The sequence below is a fragment of the Pristiophorus japonicus genome, chromosome 9, assembly GCF_044704955.1.
Source record: "Pristiophorus japonicus isolate sPriJap1 chromosome 9, sPriJap1.hap1, whole genome shotgun sequence".
In the NCBI taxonomy this organism is placed as follows: Eukaryota; Metazoa; Chordata; class Chondrichthyes; family Pristiophoridae; genus Pristiophorus; species Pristiophorus japonicus.
The window spans coordinates 65,955,776-65,979,095 of NC_091985.1; the positions used below are offsets into that span (position 1 = coordinate 65,955,776).

General features: G+C 45.3%; 1 protein-coding gene across 1 annotated transcript in view; it reads right to left on the minus strand.

Annotated features, from left to right (window-relative positions):
- kcnh1a (potassium voltage-gated channel, subfamily H (eag-related), member 1a) overlaps positions 1-23,320 on the minus strand; it is a 453,352-nt gene that overhangs the window by 322,572 nt on the left and 107,460 nt on the right. Inside the window, exons 6-7 of the mRNA XM_070888701.1 lie at positions 20,635-21,027; positions 14,159-14,588 (exon numbers count right to left, since the gene is read on the minus strand). Of these exons, the coding sequence (XP_070744802.1) occupies positions 14,159-14,588; positions 20,635-21,027 (823 nt within the window). The remainder of the gene's footprint in view (positions 1-14,158; positions 14,589-20,634; positions 21,028-23,320) is intronic.

Here is a 23,320-nt window from a genome sequence, read left to right on the forward strand (position 1 = left end):
GCTCATCCCCTGAAGTCCCAAGGGATCCCAGCATCCCTTGGGAGCACTGTATATAAGCCGGCCCCCTAAGGCCTGTTCCTCACTCTGGAGTGTCTTATTAAAGACTGAGGTCACTGTTACTTTAACCTCTCTGTGTGCAGCCTCATCTGTGTTAGGAACACAATAACTGGCGACGAGAATACAAATCCAATGCAAAGATGCAGCAAACTGTGGGCATCCTGGAGAAGTTCTCGGAGGGTGAGGACTGGGAAGCCTATGTCGAACAGCTAGACCAGTACTTTGTAGCCAACGAGCTGGACGGAGAAGGAAGCGCTGCAAAAAGGAGAGCGGTCATCCTCACAGTCTGCAGGGCACTGACCTACAGCATCATGAAGAATCTTCTGGCTCTGGTGAAACCCACAGATAAGTCGTATGAGGAGCTGTGTACACTGGTTCGGGAGCATCTTAACCCGAGGGAGAGCGTACTGATGGTGAGGTATCGGTTCTACACGTGCCAGCGATCTGAAGGTCAGGAAGTGGCGAGCTAAAGCGACTTGCAGGACAATGTGAGTTTGATGGCTACCTGGAGCAAATGGGCATTGGCCATGAGACCACCCTACGAAAACTTTTGACTGTAGAGACACCCACCCTCAGTAAGGCCATTGTGTTTATGTCCACCAGTGATAACACCAAACAAATCTCTCAGCACACAAGTGCTAGCAATGTTCATAAATTAACTGGAACTGTGTTTGTGAGCAGAAATGTACAGGGCAGAACCCATGAGTCTGCAACTGCCAGCAGGCCTCAGGTGACCCAGATGACTCAGAGTCCGCAACAAAGGATGAATGCAAGGCAATTCACACCTTGTTGGCGTTGTGGAGGCTTCCATTCAGCCTATTCATGCCGCTTCAAAGGGTATGTTTGCAAGAGCTGTGGAACAATGGGGCACCTCCGAGCTTGCAAACGAGCTGCAAGCTCTGCAAAACCTGCTAATCACCACGTGGCAGAGGAAGATCGGTCCATGGTGGATCAAAGCAATTTCGAGCCTCAAAGAGAGGAGGTAGATGCTGAAGTACACAGGGTGCACACATTTTCAACGAAATGTCCACCTATAATGCTTAACGTAAAATTGAATGGCTTACCCGTAGCCATGGAACTGGACACTGGCGCTAGCCAATCCATCATGAGTAAAAAGATGTTTGAGAGACAGTGGTGCAACAAGGCATTCAGACTAGCTCTGAGCCCCAGCCACACGAAACTGAGAACATACACCAAAGAGCTTATCACTGTCCTGGGCAGCGCCATGGTCAAGGTCACCTACAAGGGCACGGTGCACGAACTGCCACTCTGGATTATCCCGGGCGATGGACCCACACTGCTTGGAAGGAGCTGGCTGGAAAAAATCCACTGGAACTGGGATGACATCCAAGCTCTATCACATGTTGATGAGGCCTCATGTACCCAGGTTCTGAACAAATTTCCTTCCGTTTTTGAGCCAGGCATTGGAAACTTTTCCGGGGCGAATGTGCGGATCCACTTGGTCCCAGAGGCACGATCCATTCACCACAAGGCGCGAGTGGTACCTCACATGATGAGGGAGGGAGTGGAAATCGAGCTGGACACGAGCAACGCGAGGGCATCATCTCCCCAGTGGAATTCAGGGAGTGGGCCAGCCCGATTGTTCTAGTACTCAAAAGTGATGGCACGGTCAGGATTTGCGGCGATTATAAAGTAACTATTAATTGTTTCTCGCTACAGGACCAATACCCGCTAGCTAAAGCAGACGACCTATTTGCAACGCTGGCAGGAGGCAAGACGTTCACCAAGCTTGACCTGACTTTGGCCTACATGACAGGAGCTGGAGGAGTCTTCGAAGGGCCTCACCTGCATCAACACGCACAAGGGACTGTTCAGCTACAACAGATGCCCGTTTGGAATTTGGTCGGCTGCAGCGATCTTCCAGATGGAGAGCCGACTCAAGTCGGTACCACGCACGGTGGTCTTTCAGGACAACATATTGGTCACGGGTCGGGACACCGCCGAGCACCTACAAAACCTGGAGGAGGTCCTCCAGCGACTGGATCGCATAGGGCTGCGGCTGAAGAGGTCGAAATGCGTCTTCATGGCAACAGAAGTGGAGTTTTTGGGGAGAAAGGTCGCGGCGGACAGCATTCGGCTCACAGACGCCAAGACAGAGGCTATCAGGAACGCACCCAGGCCACAGAACATCACGGAACTATTTTAGAGCCCCTACATGTGTTATTGCGCAAAGGTGAGAACTGGGTTTGGGGAAAAAAAACAAGTAATTGCTTTTGAGAAAGCCAGAAACATTTTATGCTCCAACAAGCTGCTTGTATTGTATAACCCGTGTAAAAGACTTGTGCTAGCATGTGACGCGTCATCGTACGGAGTCGGGTGTGTATTACAACAAGCTAACGTTGCGGGGAAGTTGCAACCTGTCGCCTATGCTTCCAGGAGCTTGTCTAAGGCTGAGAGGGCCTACAGCATGATTGAGAAAGAGGCATTAGCATGTGTGTTCGGGGTAAAGAAAAGGCATCAGTTCCAGTTTGGCCTCAAATTTGAGCTGGAAACCGATCACAAGCCCCTAACATCTGTGTTCACTGAAAACAAGGGGATAAATACTAATGCCTCAGCCCGCATACAAAGGTGGGCACTCGCGCTATCAGCGTATAACTGTACCATCCGCCACAGGCCAGGCACCAAGAACTGTGCGGATGCTCTCAGTCGGCTACCATTGCCCACCACGGGGGTGGAAATTGCGCAGCCTGCAAACTTGTTGATCATGGCGCAGCCCGCAGACTTGTTGATGGTCATTGAAGCGTTTGAAACTGATAAATCACCTGTCACGGCCCGCCAGATTAGGACTTGGACCAGCCAAGATCCTCTGCTGTCCCTAGTAAAAAACTGTGTACTGCATGGGAGCTGGGCCAGCATCCCAGTTGAAATGCAAGAGCCAATCAAGCCATTCCAGCGGCAAAAGGATGAGCTGTCCATTCAGGCAGACTGCCTGTTGTGGGGTAACTGCGTAGTGCTACCCAAAAAGGGCACGGAGACGTTCATCTCGGATCTCCACAGCAGACATCCGGGTATAGTGATGGTGAAAGCGATAGCCAGATCCCACGTGTGGTGGCCCGGTATCGACTCTGACTTAGAGTCCTGTATACGGCAATGCAGCGTATGTGCTTAGTTGAGCAACGCACCCAGAGAGGCACCACTAAGTTTGTGGTCCTGGCCCTCCAGACCATGGTCGAGGATCCATGTCGACTATGCAGGCCTGTTTCTCGGTAAAATGTTCCTGGTAGTGGTGGATGCTTTTTCAAAATGGATTGAATGTGAAATAATGTCGGGAAGTACCGCCACCATTGAAAGCCTGAGGGCCATGTTTGCCACCCACGGCCAGCCTGACATACTGGTCAGTGACAACGGGCCATGTTTCACCAGTGCCGAATTTAAAGAATACATGACCCGATATGAGATCAAACATGTTACCTCGGCCCCGTTTAAACCAGCCTCCAATGGGCAGGCAGAGCAGGCAGTACAAACCATCAAACAGAGCCTTAAACAAGTCACAGAAGGCTCACTCCAAACCCGCCTGTCCCGAGTACTGCTCAGCTACCGCACGAGACCCCACTTGCTCACAGGGGTGCCCCCGGCTGAGCTGCTCATGAAAAGGACACTTAAAACCAGAGTCTCGCTGGTTCACCCCAACCTGCATGATCAGGTAGAGCAGGCGGCAGCAACAAAATGTAAACGATGGTCGCGCCACTGTGTCACGGGAAATTGATCTGAATGACCCTGTGTATGTACTAAACTATGGACATGGTCCCAAGTGGATCACGGGCACGGTGAAGGCTAAAGAAGGGAATAGGGTGTTTGTATTCAAACTAGACAATGGACAAATTTGCAGAAAGCACCTGAACCAAACGAGGCTGCGGTTCACAGACTGCCCTGAACAACCCACAGCAGACACCACCTTTTTTGAGCCCACAACACACAACCAAAGGATCAACGACACCACGCCAGACCAGGAAATCGAACCCATCACACCCAACAGCCCAGCAAGGCCAGGCTCACCTAGCAGCCCTGCAGGGCCAACAACACGCCAGCCCAGCGAGAGCACAGCCAACACACCAGAACTGACATTTGTACCGAGGCGGTCCACCAGGGAAAGAAAGGCTCCCGACTGCCTCACCTTGTAAATAGTTTTCACTTTGACTTTGGGGCGGGGTGGAGTGATGTTGTGTATCTATAAAGCATGCACTACCATGTTCCGCCACCAGGGAGCTCATCCCCTGAAGTCCCAAGGGATCCTATCATCCCTTGGGAGCACTGTATATAAGCCAGCCCCTAAGGCCTGTTCCTGACTCTGGAGTGTCTTATTAAAGACTGAGGTCACTGTTACTTTAACCTCCCTGTGTGCAGCCTCATCTGTGTTAGGAACACAATAAGGGCGACAATGGACATGATCTTCACCCTGTGACAAATCCAAGAAAACTGTAGGGAACAGCATCTTCAGAGGATTGTAGGGCTGGAGTGGTTGCAGAGATAGGGAGGGTAAGGCCATGGAGGCATTTGAAAACAAAAATGAGTATTTTTAAATCGAAACATTGCCGGACAGGGAGCCAATGTAGGTCACCGAACTCAGGGGTGATGGGTGAACAGAACTTGCTGCGATAGGATATGGGCAGCAGAGTTTTGAATGAGCTCAAGTTTACAGAGCTTATATCTCTTCGCAGTACATTCATAACACAAGCCTATTCATACCAGATTATCTCCCTACAGTCTGATCTGACTGATTTACTATATACCTACTAAATTTCGTAATCTATTCTGGAAGATTAATGAGTTAATACTCCTACTGCTTCAGGCATGCCCTTGTATAGCCATTGCATTGCAAAATGAGTACTAATATGTGGATATTAATTTTAAAAGCTAATTATGGCTATTCTGCCTGGCACACTTATACTTGCAGCTATATGCCCTGAATTTTCCCTCATTCTTCGCTGCAATTTCAGGTAGGATCGCGAAAGAGAATCCCAGCCTTGTTTTCATTTCAGATCCCATACCTTTCTTGTGCTTTTAGCTGTCTACACATTCTTTTCTTTTACTGGTATCTTTTCATTGCCTTACTGAGGTAATCATTTATATCATTTAACAAGTTCATGCTTCTTTATTATGCAGATCATTCAATCCATTAACTTCCTCTCCGTGTTTGCAGTATTAATTATCTTTTCCTCTCCCTTCTTTGTCTCTTCCACCCAAGAAACTATGGGGTAAAATTTGGACAGTATAGATTTCTGGTGCACTCACCAGAGGTGCGCCACTTTTGTCTGCCTCGAAGTGCTCCAAAAATCTTCGGGCCGAGTTTGGCCGCTCCCCAACCTCTCCTCGATGGTGGCGTAGTGTGGCCACTAGATTCGGGGGTGGAGCCAGGTCCCGGCACTGAAAACATGTGCGCTAGAGTGTACGTGCATGAGCAGTAGCTCCTCGCCCCCAGAATCTGTGAGAGTGTGCTGCAGGCTGTGTGGGAGGGGCCAAAGCACGCCGCACCTATCCCTGGCCGAATGGGCTCTCTCATCGGCGGCCCGCTGCCTTCCCGGGCCGTGTTTTGCTAGGACTTCTATTTTTTATTTGTTATTGATTGATTGATTGATTATTACTTTGGTCTTGGTGCTTTAGATGCAGGGTTCCTTCTATTTTTTATTTTTTTAATTAATTGCTGATTACTTTTTGTGCTTTGTTTAGTGCTTTGTAAGTCTTGGTGCTACATGCAGGTACTCTCAGCTTCCTTGTATTTTTTATTTGTTATTGAATGCTTATTTTTCTGCTTTGTTTAGTGCTTGGTGTTTTAGAATGTAATTACCTGCGCTGATTTCTTAACTCTCCGCAAGGGTTTTCTGTGTGGTCCACAAGTGGCCACATACGCTGGCCTAAGTTAGTTTGGAGTAACTATTAGCTGTCCAAACTGGCTTAAATGGCCAAAACAGGCGAAGGTAGCTGGTAACGCCCCATTTTGAAAAAAAAAACTAAATTAAAAAAATCCTAACTCACTTACACTGGCGTAAATTAAATGAGCAGAATGGGGATTTTTAAGATACTCCAGAAAAATCAAGTTGCTCCAAAAAAAAATGGAGCAACTCCTGGTCAAATTTGGGCCCATTATGTCCCCTCTCTAATGCTATTTATATAGCATACAGCAAACTTCAAATATTTTACACAATATTTATACAAATAGGCACTATTAGCACGTCTTCATCTTTATTTCAACTGATCAAAAGGATGGCTCAATAAAAAACTGTTATGTGCCTGTTGGAACCCCTGTTAGTTTTAGATAGGCATATTAATCACAATTATAGGGTAATCTCTTCTGTCCACTCCCTCAAAACTCATAATTATATTTGGTTTTCCTGTTCAAATAATGCTGGTACCCATGAATAATTGAGAATGAAAATCATTCATAGAACCAGGGATCTCTGCTGTAATCAGTGCTTTATGCATAAGACGCGATTATGATCCCTTTGGACAGGATGAGTACCTCAATCTGTATACAGCTGACCATAGCCTGAACTTTTGGAAATGCAGGTGGTGTGTAGAAGTTCTATTGCTTTTACAAATAAAATTAAATTCAATTAATTAAATAAATCTGGAATAAAAAGCTAGCACAGTAATGGTGTTCAATTTTGGCCAGGAGTTACTCCGCTTTTTTTTGGAGTAACTTGGTTTTTCTGACGTAACTTAAAATCCCCATTTTCCCCAATCAATTTGCACCAGCGTAAATGAGTTAGTTACGATTTTTTTAGGTTCGTTTTTTTTTCTCAAAAGGGGGCATTACCAGCCACCTACGCCAGTTCTGCCCATTTAGGCAACTTTGGCCAGCTAATAGTTACTCCATTTCTACTTAGGCCAGCATATGTAGCCACTTCAGAAAACCCTTGCAGAGTGTTAAAGAAATCGGCGCAGGTAGGTACATCGGAGACCATTCGACCTGGGATAGGGGCGGGAAGCGGAGAGGACCTGCCTGCACCTAAACCACCAAAGGTTACTGCGCAAGATAAAAGTTCATAGGGTTTGGGGTAATATATTAGCATGGATAGAGGATTGGCTAACGAACAGAAAACAGAGAGCAGGGATAAATGGTTCATTCTCGGGTTGGCAATTAGTAACTAGTGGGCTGCTGCAGGGATCACTGCTGGGACCCCAACTATTTACAATCTAGATTAATGACTTGGAGGAAGGGATCGAGTGTAACGTAGCCAAGTTTGCTGACGATACAAAGATGGGAGGAAAAGCAATGTGTGAGGAGGACACAAAAAATCTGAAAAAGGACATAGACAGGCTAAATGAGTGGGCAAAAATTTGGCAGATGGAGTATAATGTTGGAAAGTGTGAGGTCATGAACTTTGGCAGAAAATAAATCAAAGAGCAGGTTATTATTTAAATGGAGAAAGATTGCAAAGTGCTGCAGTATAGCGGGGGTATACCTGGGAGTACTTGTGCATGAAACACAAAAGGTTAAAATGCAGGTACAGCAAGTGATCAGGAAAGCCAATGGAATCTTGGCCTTTATTGCAAAGGGGATGGAGTATAAAAGCAGGGAAGTCTTGCTACAGATGTACAGGGTATTGGTGAGGCCACACCTGGAATACTGTGCGCAGTTTTGGTTTACATATTTACGAAAGGATATACTTGCTTTGAAGGCAGTTCAGAGAAGGTTCACATGGTTGATTCCGGAGATGAGGGGGTTCACTTATGAGGAAAGGTTGAGTAGGTTGGGCCTCTACTCATTGGAATTCAGAAGAATGAGAGGTGATCTTATCGAAACGTATAAGATTATGAGGGGGCTTGGCAAGGTGGATGCAGAGAGGATGTTTCCACTAATAGGGAAGACTAAAACTAGGGAGCATAATCTTAGAATAAGAGGCCGCCCATTTAAAACAGAGATGAGGAGAAATTTCTTCTCTCAGAAGGTTGTGGATCTGTGGAATTCGCTGCCTCAGAGAACTGTAGAAGCTGGGACACTGAATAAATTTAAGACATAAATAGACAGTTTCTTAAACAGTAAGGGAATAAGGGGTTATGGGGAGCAGGCGGGGAAGTGGACCTGAGTCCATGATCGGATTAGCCATGATCGTATTAAATGGTGGAGCAGGCTCGAGGGGCCATATGGCCTACTCCTGCTTCTATTTCTTATGTTCTTATGTTCTAAGCCTTACAAACCATGAAACCTTGCAAACAAAATGTACTAAGAATTCAATAAGAAATAAAAAATTGAAGTAAGTCCCACCTTCATCTTCAAACTCAGCCCGGGAAGGCAGCAGGCCAGCCGGTGCGGGAGGCCACTCAGCCTGGGCTAGGGGCAGGCAGGAGCATAGATCATGCTCCTGCCCGCCACACAGACTTTTCACCTCCACCACTATACCTGGGAGTCCAATTCTAAGTGTTGATCACGCACTGTGCGAAGAACTTTGATTGCAGTCAAAAAGTTATCTTTTACCAGTTTGAACCTGTGTCCCCTCGTCTTATGTTTCCAATTTATTTTAAAGTATTAGTCTGGATTTACATTTTCTATTATTTATAATCTTGTATATCTTGCTAAGATCACCACCAAGTTGAAAAGCCTGTTTCTCACGTGTTTCCTCACAACTCAGACCGCTGACACTAAAGATCAACCTCATAACTCTTCTCTTCCCGCCCCTAGCCCAACAAAGGAGGTAGAATAAATGCAGAGAACTTTACCTGAAGGAGCCCATCGCCACGCAGTGACCTACTGTTGTTGCAGACTCGCAGCACTACTGCTCATGCGCGGACATCACCAGCGGACTCCACTGTGCATGTGCAGAAGTCCCGGCACAGTTTTCAGTGCAGAACGCTGGCTCCACCCACAACTCGACTGGCCACGCTGCACGACTGCCGTGAAGAGGCCGGACAGTGGCCAAAGTGGCAACAACATTTTTTGGCGCACCTCAGAACGCAAATAAGCGGCGCAACTCCGGTAAGTGCGCTGAAAAACAGGCTCAGCCAAAATTGAGGCCTCTGGATTGTTGTAAAAACCCATCTGGTTCACTAATGTCATTCAGGGAAGGAAATCTGCCGTCTTTACCTGGTCTGGCCTATATGTATGTGATTCCAGATCCACAGCAAAGTGGTTGACTCTTAACTGCCCTCTGAAATGGCCTAACAAGCCACTCAAGGGCAATTAGGGATGGGCAATAAATGCTGGCCTTACCAGCTACGCCCACATTCTGTGAATGAAAACATTTTTTTAAACTGTTATTTTTGGAAACATGTATGAAGTGTGAAGAATGTGCCATTACAGTTTGATAACCTCCTCTTCAGTCTGTTTTGCACATTAGCAGTATGAGCTTCCCAAGGTATTAAAAGAACTCCATGACCCAAAAACAAAAACAAAAATCAGGTTAGTATGCTTGCATTTCCCCAAGGGTGGGGGGAAAATTTACAAAAATACTTTCCACAGTCTAAGCAAACAAAATCACATATCTCTCCAGTGACCTGCCTGTTTAATGCAACATCCTCACATACTCCACTTCAGATAGACCAAGATAATTTGTCCATGATCTGTAAGAATTTTCAACAGGATAAATTCTTCTGAATCATTTCCTCCATCTTTTCAGCTACTCCTCCTTAGGGAAAGGAATCCCTGAAGCTACTCCAATAATGGCATTTTTTGAAATGGCAAGAAAACAGATTGTCCTGTTTGGCTTCTGAACCTGCTCTGTTGAGTCTTTAATTCTCAGCTGGTGGGAAGTTTGTCTCATTGTTGGCAAATCATAGAGGGGTGCGCCAGGGATGCCCCATGTCCGGCCAGTTATATGCCATCTGCGTGGAGCCTTTCTTGCGCCTCCTGCGGACGAGGTTGACGGGACTGGCTCTGCAAGGGCCGGGCATGGAGGTCGTCCTCTCGGCTTACGCCGATGACGTGCTCTTCATGGTTGAGGATCCCACTGACCTGCGGAGGATGCGTGAGTGCCAGGAGATTTACTCAGCTGCATCCTCCGCCAGGATCAACTGGGAGAAATGTTCCGGATTCCTGGTGGGTCAGTGGCGGGTGGGCTCCCTGCCGGAGGAGCTCAGGCCTTTTGCCTGGAGCACGACCCATCTCCTCTATCTGGGAGTCTGCCTTAGCCCTGACGAGGAAGCCTGGCCGGCGAACTGGCAAGAGCTGGAGGCCAAGGTCGGCGCTCGCCTAGGGCGCTGGATAGGACTGCTCCGAGTGATGTCCTACAGGGGTCGAGCGCTAGTCATAAACCAGCTGGTGGCCGCAATGCTGTGGTATCGGCTGGTCACTTTGACCCCTCCTCCTCCGTTTGTCGCCAAGATACAGAAGAAGCTGGTGGACTTCTTCTGGAACAATAGGAAGCAATGGGTCTCTGCCGCGGTCTTGAGTCTCCCACTTAGGGAGGGCGGTCAGTCGTTGGTGTGCGTCGGCACCCAGCTAGCGACTTTCCGTCTTCAGACCCTGCAGAGATACCTTTACGTCGAGCCCCCTCCTAGGTGGCGTGCACTGGCGACGTATTTCTTCCGCCAGCAGTACAGCCTCAATTATGACACGCAGTTGCTGTTTGTGAGCCTGGGGGGGCATCAGGACTGCTGTGCAGGGGCTGCCTGTCTTTTACCAGGAACTCATCAGGGTCTGGAACAAAGTCACCACCAAGCACAGCTCTCCACCGTCTGGAGTGGCGGCTGTCCTGCAGGAGCCGCTGCTCAGGAATCCGTACCTCCACGACCGCGGTTTTAGGTGGCAGGCGGACGAGAGGGCTGTGGCTGGTGAAGTGACCAGGGTCAAGGACCTGCTCGATGGCGGAGGAGCGGGCTGGATGGTGCCAGACGTGCTGGCACGGCGCCTAAACTGGGCCGACGTCCGCCACGCAGCCGATGCCATCGAGTCGCTAAAAACACCATTGGGCCCTGACTCCATTAGGTGTGTCGAGGAGGCTCAAGCACGTGGGGAGATCCCGTCCAAACTGACCCCCGTCCAGACGGAATTCCTCATCGGCGCCAAGCCCCAAAACCTCCCTCAGGAGCCGGCGCCTCACAACTTGAGCCGCCTTGGGGAAATCCCCTCCGTGCCTTTCAGTTCTGCGCGGAGGGGTTTCCTATACGGGCTGCTCCTGCACACTCTCAACCTTGCCATCCTCGTCTGCAGTCCGGACACACCATGGCGCACTATCTTGCCGTCCGGAGGAGGCGGGGTTCCCCGATGGAGTGCACTCTATGCGGGAGTCCTCCCACTGTTTATCAGGGACTTGGCCTGGAGGGTGGTGCACGGAGCAATCCCGTGCAACAAATTTTTAAGCCGGTTCACGGGCTCCCAGGCCACCTGCAATTTCTGCGGTCTGGAGGAGTCCGTGTTCCATGTTTTTATGGAATGTGCGAGGTTGCAGCCCCTGTTCCATTAATTAAAGGGGCTGCTCCTCAATTTCTGGTTGCACTTCAGTCCCACACTCCTGATCTTTGGGCACCCTGTGCGGAGGGGAGCGGGTAGGTCCGAGGGCCTCCTCGTAGGACTGCTCTTGGGCACGGCCAAGGGTGCCATCAGCTGGTCCAGGCAGCGGGCGGTCGAGGGGGTTGTTCAGCCTGACTGCCTGCCTCTCTTCCGCGCATACATCCGAGCCCAGGTGTCCTTGGAGATGGAGCACGCGGTGTCCACCGGTACGCTCGCGGCCTTCCGTGAGAGGCGGGCGCCGGAGGGACTGGAGTGCATCATTACCCCCGGCAACCAAATTTTAATTTGATTTTATATGTTTTAAAGTTTAATTTGTTTTATTACCGGTTTTAGTGTCCCCCGATTTAGGGGGCACTTGTATAATTCGCCTCGGTGTCCAAAAAAAAACACAAAAAACCCCACAAAAAGAACACAAAAAAAGGAAAAAAACAAAAAAAGGGCACTTGAAAAATGGTTGCCGTGTCCTCCCCCTTTAATCAGGGGGGCACTCGATTTAATTTGTTAATTAGTATGCAACAAAAGAGTTGTTGGAAAATCATTGTGTACACTTAATTGGACGCACTCCCTAATAAGTGAGTAAATTACTGGTTTAAGACAAAAGGCAGACTTTCCAGCTAACAGGATCCGTTTCAGTGGCACGAAACAGGCATACAAGAGGCAGGAAATCGAGCAGGAAGATATTTTGCTGGACCTCCACTTGAACTGCGCTTTGCGGTAGCTTCCTGCTGGCCTAAATGCTCTCACTCTTGCAGGAAATGCATGTGTGCTCTGATCATCTGTATAAAATGGGTGATAGAAACATAGAAAATAGGTGCAGGAGTAGGCCATTCGGCTCTTCGAGCCTGCACCGCCATTCAATGAGTTCATGGCTGAACATGCAACTTCAGTACCCCATTCCTGCTTTCTCACCACACCGCTTGATCCCCCTAGTAGTAAGGACTACATCTAACTCCTTTTTGAATATATTTAGTGAATTGGCCTCAACAACTTTCTGTGGTAAAGAATTCCACAGGTTCACCACTTTCTGGGTGAAGAAGTTTCTCCTCATCTCGGTCCTAAATGGCTTACCTCTTATCCTTAGATTGGGACCCCTGGTTCTGGACTTCCCCAACATTGGGAACATTCTTCCTGCATCTAACCTGTCTAAACCCATCAGAATTTTAAACGTTTCTATGAGATCCCCTCTCATTCTTCTGAACTCCAGCGAATACAAGTCCAGTTGATCCAGTCTTTCTTGATATGTCAGTCCCACCATCCCAGGAATCAGTCTGGTGAACCTCCGCAATGATAATGGGCAATAATGACCAGTAACATCCAGCTTCAAGCTACATTTTTGATTGCTACAATCTAAATAATGAATACTGGAATTGCTATAGGCATTCCTTGGTGTTTAAATATTTTGAAGGAGAAAGAAGTAATGAAAGGATGCAAAGAATCACTTGTACCAGAGGTAGACTTCCATGGAGTCATGCATACAGACCCACACACAGATTAGGCAGAGTTGCATTGTCTGTTAGAATCAGATGTCAACTGCAGGTCACGACTACAGTGATCTTTTGTGCCTCCAGCTATTTTCAAACTACCACAGGGAATATCTACAATATCAATTTACAGAATAAAATTGCATCCAGCAAGTGTGTTATTAAGCAGAGCAAACACCTTCATCACTTTGCCCATGAAAAAATGTCAGCAAAACAAAAGTGCCTTGCTCTTTTCCCACATCACAGGATTCCCTAGAGTGCAAGGCATTATCAATGGTACCTACAACATGGCCATCTGGACCTCTAACAGAATACAATGGCTTTTATGAACTGCAAGGACTTCCATTGCATCAAAGTAATCATCAACATAAGACAGTGCAGGTCAGTATTCGCTCCCCAGGCAGAAGACACGTTTCCTTTATTTTAAGACAATTCTAGAGTTGAAAGAGAAAGCAGAGCAGAAAGCTGAGTGAGAAACTTCTACCTATCCAAAGGGCAATTTAAAAAGGGGAAAGAAGATCTTAAAACTGGATACAGCAACCAGAAAGAGCAGCAATACATCAATCTTCCTTAAATGAGACCTTCACCTACGTGCCTGAGGCACCTAATACACAACAGCCTGGATGTCGCCTGCCAGGCGTTCATTGCAGTAATGTTAATTAGGTAGCTGGGAGTTCAATACCTACAAAACTCCACCAAATTTGTGCCTCAGCAAAGCTTCTGGGATGGGTGTGGACAGTGGTATTGAAAATGCCCATCTTAACCAGCTGGGTGTTTCAACAACGGATGCATTTGGGAGGCAAGGGCATCCTTTCCGCTATTTCACAACATTTGAAGACGCAGGATGTCAAGTCTAAAGGATGCCCCTGTGAAATGGGTAGACAGATGTTCTTGGGGAATCGGCTGACAGTATGTAACCTCAATCACTCGTGTTTCAGTCATTTTCTGATTATTTTCAATCATTTGTTTTTGTTTTGTTTCTGCTTGTAAATAAATTCTGATGAAACGTTGTGCTAATTATTTTACGCCTCTTCTATGAGGAGATGAGAATGTTTCTTAAGCAGCGAGTGTTATGATCTGGATTTAAATTATTTTTATCCCATAACTTTCACATAAACTATGTAGCATGCAATACCCGGCTACAAAAGTCGAGAAATCTAATGCTGTCATCAATATCTACAGAAAATAAAGTAAAGTCTTTGTAAGTACTTACAGCCAATCATCATCATAGCCACAGCAAAAATCTTCTCGCCATCAGTTGTTGGAGCAATATTACCAAACCCAATACTGGTGAGGCTTGTCATTGTAAAGTAGAGTGAGGCGATGTACACGGAGTCTTTACTCGGTCCTCCTTCCCATTTTTCTGTCCCACTTGTATTAAAATGATACGGCATTCCGACAGTTTCTCCTAACTGATAGAGCCAGCTATCTGTTCTGATTATGTTTAATTCTTCATCGATTACTTCATAATCCCCAATGCTGTACCAGATGCAAGCCAGCCAATGAGCAGCAAGCCCAAAAACACACACAAGTAGTACTAATACAGCTGCTCCATATTCAATGTAATGGTCCAACTTTCGTGCTACTCGGCCTAAACGAAGAAGCCTAACAACTTTCAAGGAGCTGAAGAGACTGCTGATGCCCTGCAAAAATGAAATATATATATATATATATAAGTATATACATAAGCACTTGCAAAATAAAGTTACTAATAACAGAATATTTCAACTATCTCAAAGGCTTCATATCAGATTTTTTTAGTCCTTCTGCAGTAAATAGATACTTTTAAATGTGAGAGACGGGGACACGGGGGTGTGGGTGGGGGAAAGAAAGGCCATCGCGGAAGGGAGGAAGCGAGTGAGAGATCGGAGCTTGGGTCAGTGAGTGGAGGGTGACCATCGAGGGAGTGAGTGAGAGAGCGGGCGGTGGGGTGAGGGGAGCAGCCAAAGAGATGCCATCACAGGAGGGAGAAAAAGATTGGGGCTTGGGGTGAGAGAGGCTATTGCAGGAGGGAGGTGTGAGAGATCGAGCCCTCAGAAAGGTCTGCAATCGCGCAGGGTGGAGAGAGAGGCTGCAAATGGCCAGGGATAGTGCTCCTGGTCCTGCCTGTTTTTACATTTTTAACCACCCAACATTTCCAACCCTCTGCCACCCGTCAGGGTGGGTGTTAATATCGAGGCCAGAGTCTTTCCTAACACTTGTATGCTTCTCATGAAAAAACATCGATCAGATACTCTGCAACAACTTAGTGGGTTCGCAGATGTGTGAAAACCTAGTTGTCCGATTAAATTTGCAAATCTAAGCTCTGTGACAGGCTAATTTGAATCTTTATTGGCAGATTCAACTATTAAGGGATTATAAAACAAAGTATTACAAAAAAAATGAAGAGGAGAGGCAATATCCGAATGACAGTGAGTTATGGCAGTTCCGTCATTAATGTGGAACAGCAAACAAGAATGAGTCAGAATGGTTTATGCCATAAGTGAACTTCTAGAACTCAATGTCACCACAGATTGAGGTTCGTCTTATTTGAGCATCCTTGGTACAGCCTTAAGCACTTATTTAAAATTCAGAAACATTACATCCTATGTTTTATTTCATATGTGAGAATTATAATTTCCAATTTTCACACCTGTGATATTTCAATAATATAGAAAGTGCCATTTATCCAATTACATTCATAGAATTAATGAAGATTATATGGTCACTTTTTATGCAATTCATTATAAAAACAGTCATGTAATTTTTAATGTTGTCTTTAGCCTCACACTGTGTATGCATCGGCAAACAAATGGAGAAGAAAGCTTTAAAAAACTATACAATGCATCGTTAACGTGATAACATGACCATACTAGAAACAACCTTTATACATTTTTATATTGATTGTAATTAAATGATTCAGTTTGATAGCAAGTAAACAAACTGAACATCAAGATAGCTAGACACACCTTTGTACATAGACTCTGTGCCATACTTTCTCCAAATTTATTACTAAGTTAATCGTGCAGAAATAAAACAATCTATTGTACAAATGTCAATCCCAAATAACACAAGCATTCTGAAAAACTGTAACTCGACATTACTTTCAGCACTTTACAGAAGACACATTAAACATATTTTATGAAATACAAAGCCTACTTTAGTCACAGCATGATGATTCCAGGTCTTCAGACCCCAAAAGGTAGTTAGAAGGGGATCAAGCCACACAAATAAAGAAGCATGCAAGTGGAAAAAGTAGAAAGCAAGAAGAAAATGAAATATATAAAAAGTGATTTAATGCTAGAGTGCAAATGTCAAACTATTGTAAATCAAAATACAGTGCATAATTTTACACATTAAAAATCAATGCAAACAAAAAGTTAACAGTTAGCTGCAATATCTTTTTGTCTTCGGCATACATCTAAGAAGTCAGTACTACAATGTACTCTTGTATCATGTAAATGTTCCCATTCTAAGTGGAAAATCACTTTATACACAAGCAGGGTATGAACTGGGATTTCTTCTTAATTCAGTGAACAACCCATTGCCAATTATTTTTAACAGCAGCACATGCTTAGTGACATGGATAAGACCAATTTGAAGAATGAATAGGGATGATGTTACTCCCACTGTGAGTCTAAACAAAGCAAACACATCATCAGGATCATTAAGTACAACTGAGCAGAGGGCCAAAATGCCATTTGTGCCTTTGTACTCTATTTCTTGGATCAACATTACTGTATTGAAGAACTTGTTCAGGATTCCGCCCCGACAAACCATCAGCTTGACAGCAGTCACACAGGAGTGTGAAAAAGTATGTTAATATTCTCCCAAAATAGCATAATTTCATATACTGCAGAATAAAGCACATTTTATCACCATGGTGCTATTATATTGGGAAAAGAATTATAAATGCCAGGTAATGACCATCCCAAAGAAGAAAAAAACCTCTAACCTTCAACTGCACTACCATCACTGCGTCCCACACCATTAACATCTTGCAGGGTTCACCATTGATCAGCGTCTTAACTAGTGGCTTAAAGTTAGAGGCTGGGTTCTAGACGGGTGGCTTACTTCCTGACCCCTCAAAAGTTCTCCACCTTCTACAAGGCTAAAGTTAGGAATGTAATGGAATATTCACTGCTGACCTGGATGAGTGCAGCTGTACCAACCGTGAACAAACTTGACATCATCCAGAAAAGAACAGTTTGCTTGATTTGCCCCGGTGCCATTGGAATCAATACCCAAACATCCACCATCTTTTCCAGTTCTGACGAAGGGTCACAGACCCGAACTGTTAACTCTGTTACTCTTCACAGATGCTGCCCAACCTGCTAAGGTTTCCATCATTTTCTGTTTTTATTTCAGATTCCAGCATTCGCAGTATTTTGCTTTTGCATCCACCATCTTATCTTTTTGTAGATCGGTTGTACTGTGGTAGTAAGGCAGGCAAATCGGCCACTTTCCCAAGCCCCATTCCCTTATCATAATTTAAATGCGACGGGCAGGAAAATGGTGGGTATCTGAAATGCTGCTCGAGTGGTTGGAAAATCAAGGCATGTGATTCAGTGTTAGGCACTGCTGCACTGCTCCAGCACTGCCTGAAAATGGGCAAATTGCCAGGGAAAATATCATCACCAGAAAATATTGACTACTGGCCAGCCTATCATAATCTTAGCTTTTACGCAACCATGTTTTTTTTTGATTGTAAAGTAATTTATTTTAAGTAGTACAGCTTACTAATTTTACATATTTAAACATGTCAAAGAGTACTCCAAATTAATTTATGAAACTTATTAGGCTAGAACTTCAGTTTTGGCGATATCGTTTTTTTTTTGTCATTTTTTGGAAAATATACCACTAAAAATGTCGCCATTTTTTAAGGGGGTAAAATTGGCAAAAAAAATGCGCCCGACGTAAAAATCAGCGTTGCACGAGGATTCGCGGTGGAAATCGCGATCCTCGACAACTTTAGCCCAAGGCAGATCACTGCCAAAAATACAGGCCCTGGGAGGGGAAAAATGGTGCGTTTATTTGTACTAACTGAAATGCAAACATTTCTCTGATTGGCCCTCCAGACCTATTGCTGATTGATCCCCTTGGAGGATAAGCCACACCCTGAAGTTCCTCTGGAATGTGTAACTGGAACCACCCAGACCAAGTTCTGAGTGAATTTCCAATTTGTAATTCGATCCATTTTGACTCCAGATGCCACAGAGGATAGATCTCCCCAAAAGCCACCAAGTTTCAGCTGAAGACCCTTACCCCAGCGTAGGTGCATCCCTCCCTCAGCTGAAGACCCTTGACCAAGCGCAAGACCTTACACCCGTTCCCCCCCGCCCATAGATGGGCCAGTGTGTGTGGATTGTTAACATTTTTATTGGGTATGAAGTGAATAGTGACAGTGTCGTGACTTCTGGATTTCATCAACCCCAACGATGTTTCTTGTAACCTCGCAATCTTCTGAATTCCAATGAGTAGAGGCCCAACCTATTCAACCTTTCCTCATAGGTCAACCCCCTCATCTCCGGAGTCAACCTAGTGAAACTTCTCTGAACTTCCTCCAAAGCAAGTATATCCTTTCGTAAACATGGAAACCAAAACTGCACGCAGTATTCCAGGTGTGGCCTCACCAATACCCTGTATAACTGTAGCAAGACTTCCCTGCTTTTATACTCCATCCCCTTTGCAATAAAGGCTAAGATTCCATTGGCTTTCCTGATCACTTGCTGTACCTGCACAATAGCCTCTTGTGTTTCATGCACAAGTGTCCCCAGGTCCCGCTGTACTGCAGCACTTTGCAATCTTTCTCCATTTAAATAATGTTTTCTGCCAAAGTGCATGACCTCACACTTTCCAACATTATATTTCATCTGCCAAATTTTTGTCCACTTACTTAGCCTGTCTATGTCCTTTTGCAGATGTTTGTATCCTCGTCACACGCACCAGGGGGTAGGAAGAATGTGATCCGTCTTCTCTGAGTTCCCCCCCACCTGTGTCTCTCTCTTCCCCCCCCCCCCTTCCAGGCTCTCTCTCTCCCCCCACCACCCCAAGCTCTCTTTCCTCTCCAGGCTCTCCACCCCGCCCCCCCGCCACACCCCCCAAAATTCTCTTTCCCTTCTCCACCCCCCCCCCCCAAGCTCTCTCTCTCTTTCTGCCTCCCCCCCAAAAAACTCTCTCTCTCTTGCTCTCACTTCCCCCCCCACCAAGCTCTCTCTCTCTGCCCCTCCCCCAAGCTCTCTCTCTCTCCTCTTCCCTCCCCCCCACTCCCCAAGCTCTCTCTCCCCTCCAGGCTCTCTCTCCTCGCCCCCGTCCCCCCAAAGTTCTCTCTCCCCACCCCCCAAGCTCTCTCTCTCTCCCCCACCCCCCCAAACGCTCTCTCGCTCTCTCTCTCTCTGCCCCTTTCCAAGCTCTCTCTCTCTCTCTCTCTGTGCCCCCCCCCCCCCCCCCCCACCACTCCCCAAGCTTTCTCTCCCCACTTCTCTCTCTCCCCGCTGCCCGGTCTCCCCAGCGCTGTGGGAGGCTCGGGGCCCGCGGCTCCCTCGGGGCTGTGGGAGGTTCGGTGGATGCATTCAACTGCTCAGTAGAGGCAACGTAGTGTTGGACACATACGCGGAAAAGGGTAATTGAGCTGGGGGGGGGGGGTGGTGGGCGGAGTCATTGATATTTGTCCTAACTCTCGCTTCTGCACATGTGGCGGGAGCCGTATGCGCAGAAGGGAGACAGTACAAATAGTTACTGCAGTGGAGAAAACACACAAAAATAAATGATTAAATTTTAAAAATTAAAAAATCTGAAAACATTCACTGGACACTTAACTAATGAATCGCTGAAAAAGAATTAAAAAATAAATACTTTAACTTTTTTGTAGGTCTTCATACCTACAGCTGTTTCAGGGTCTTCAACGCAGGCTTTTCTCAGGCGGTGTTTTTTTCACTGAGTACAGGTTCGCCGAATGGCTAATTTTAGGTGGTCGCATTTTTTTTGGTGTTGCACGTCATCGATCCGCTTTTCAGCGATATTTCAAAATCGGCAGTCATTAACTTTGGCCAATTTAGGTGAGTACCATTTACTGGCAAAAAAGGCGAAATATCGCCGAAAAAACATGCACAAGGCTGGCCAATTTCTCCCCCAATGAATACTGAGGTAGATTTTCATCTTCAACTACGGGCAGTAATCTGGCACAGTGACTTCTATAAAGGGAGGGTACACCATTCCGCCAGGTTACCACCCAGGCAGTGAAGATGAAAATCTACCCACTGATTCATAAGAACATAAGAATTAGGAACAGGAGTAGGCCATCTAGCCTCTCGAGCCTGCTCTGCCATTCAATAAGATCATGGTTGATCTGGCCATGGACTCAGCTCCACTTACCCGCCTTCTCCCCGTAACCCTTAATTCCCTTATTGGTTAAAAATCTATCTATATATTCATTCATACAATGTAAAGTTCCATAATCTCCAATGTTCTTCCCTCTTGAAGGAATGAGGTACAGTTCTGAATTTACTAGGACATTAACCTAGGGAGATATCGCAGCCAAGCCTCACCTGACATCAATGCAGAAGCACTTTCCAGCAAGAGTAACTGGATAACACTCAGGATTAGAAATCCTGACATTTTTTTCCCCTTGCTAGCCTGGGGCAATGAGAAGTTATTTTACAGAGGTCATTCTACTATCCATAAATTACAAAATTAACTCAAAATACCAACCTCATCCACATTCTCAAATGCGTTGATGACATCATATGGCAAACAGGAAAGGAGGTCTATAACAAACCACGTCTTCAAGTAATTCATACGGATGAGCTTTGGGTCTGAAATCACCTCCCCCGCCGGCCCAACGAAAGTGGTATGAAAATTGAGGACAATGTCTACTAAGAAGATTACATCAACTATACTGTCAACCACCAACCAAGTCACATTATTTTGTTTGGTTTTGAAGGAGACATTGTATGGAACCATGATTGCGGTGTAGAAGGTCAGGATCAGGATTATCCAATCCCAGGAAGTTTTGAATGCACAGTAATGCAAGATGATATGTGGTGGAGTCTTTGGTGCCTCTTGTTTGTACTGTGGAAGAATCTCAGACCCAAGCTGTAATACCTGCACAGTAAAGACAAATTATGATTATTATATATTAAAACATTAGGATTACTAACAGTAGAATCCAGTAGTATACTTCTGAGGTGTGAGCAAACTGTCTGGACTAGTTTTTTTTGTCATGTAATACAAGGGCCTTGGAGGTAGCATGATCCAAATCATAGAAGCAAGAAGGAATTCTATGGCCTCTAAAGCTATGATTTGCTTCATCAAAACTCAGTTTAATATATGCTGATGTGGACCAAGAATCTTGAAAGTATTTGGTAAATTGATCTCAGAAAACAGACTGATCGTAGATTTGTGCCAGCTCTCTGAAAGACCTATTCACCTAATCCCATTTGCTTGTCCTTTCCCTATATCTTTTTAACATTTTTGTTGTCTAATACTTATCCACTTCCCTATATCACAGGTACAACATCTCGAATCCGGCTATCTAAAAATCGGAATTGTCCAAAAACCAGACATTTTTGAGGCAGCCGAGAAGGCGACATCGGGTGGCGAGGGACAAGAAAACCACAAAAAAACGGTAAAAATCGCAGTGCTGGGGGGCTGCGGGCAGTGAGATTGGCAGGCGGTGAGAAGCAGAGGATCGGTGGCAAGGAGGTCCAAAATCCAGCAAAATCCGAAAACCAGCACGGTCTCGGTCCCGAGGTTGCTGGATTTCAGACGTTGTACCTGTATTTAGCTCATGCAGACTTGGCATATAATACCAGCCAGTTTAGAGCATCACCGGATAGGTTCGTTTGTGGGCATGTTTCAACGATGTGGGACATAGTTTGTATTTGTTCATAATAACATTTGCCATCGTCATGAAGGCCCTTCCCTTTTAAAAGCTATTGTGTATTTTGCTTCCAGCACTCTTTCTAGTGGAGTATTCTATGCCCTAATAACCTTTTGCATACAAAAGTCCAGCTAACTTCTTCCTTCATTCTTTTGGTGATGATATTAAATTTCTGCCCTCTAGTTAGCCATTCATCAGCCAATGGAAATAGTTTTCCCCAATTTCCCTCGTAATTTTGAATACCTCTATTAGATCTCTTAATCATCTTAGTTGTATTGCAAAGACCCCCAGTTTCTCTCATCTTTCCTCATAACTGAAGCCTTTCATCCCTGGTGTCATCTTAGTGAATCTTTTCTGCACCATCTCCCTAGTCTTGACTGTACACCGTATTCTAACTGCAATGTAACCAATGTTTTCTATAAGTTTAATATTACCTCTTTGCTTTTGTATTCATAGCCACTATTTGTAAAACCTGGGATGCTGGATGCTTTCTCTTTTAACAGTTTTACAAACTTATCCTGTCACTTTTAAAGTTCTGTGTATTTAAAGCCCCTATGACTCTCTGCTCCTCCACATTAAAAACAAGTTTCACCATTTAGTATATATTCCTCTCCTTACTCTTCCTCCCAAAAAGCATCACACTACATTTCTCCACATTAAATTTCATCTGACATCTATCTGCCCAATTTAATCTATATTCTCCTGAAGTCACTTGCCATCTGGTGGTAGTTAAATATTGTATTTATTATTTTACTCTACTGATTTGTTCATGCTTACAAATAACTTTACTTCTTAGTTAATATAAGTTAGCTGCTTTTAGCCCTAATTATCGCCAGGAATTTCTGAGTGTGGAGTGTGCAGTGGTACTCTTACAGTATTTCTAGTGTGTACCACAACAGTAAATAGGATAACTGCTTTTCCAAAGGTCTGCTATCCTAGATATTTTGTGCACAGTGTCAAGTTTCTGTTCACAGGAAGTATATGCTCGCCTACAAAAACTGACTTTTGCATTGAGCATGCATAAAATCTATCAGAAGTCATCCCAAATCTTTACAATTAGTAAAGCTAAGGTGGGATAAATATCAGCTGCAGACCAATTGAGGCAGTGTAAACTTTTAACATAAAAGTTAATTACCAGAAACAAATAGCAGTCGAAAGGGAATTTTACATTTCTTTCCCACGGCAGCTGTTGATGATTCTGCCATTTCCCTTTACATTCTATCTAGACTCATCTTTTGTTTCTTAACTTGCCCCATTACCATCTCCTTTTGCCTCGCACCGTTATCCCTTTTGTCTCTTAATCTCTTCTGCCTTCCACTCTATGACAGACCTTCTCTTTTGTGCTTTCCTCCCCTCCTCACTTTCCCTGCCCCTACACTTGCTTAAGAACCTGTTACATCTCAAACTTTTTCCAGTTCTGACAAAGGGACATCGACCTGAAATGTTAACTCTGTTTCTATCCACAGATGCTGCCCGACCTGCTGAATATTTCCAGAATTTTCTGTTTTTATTTCA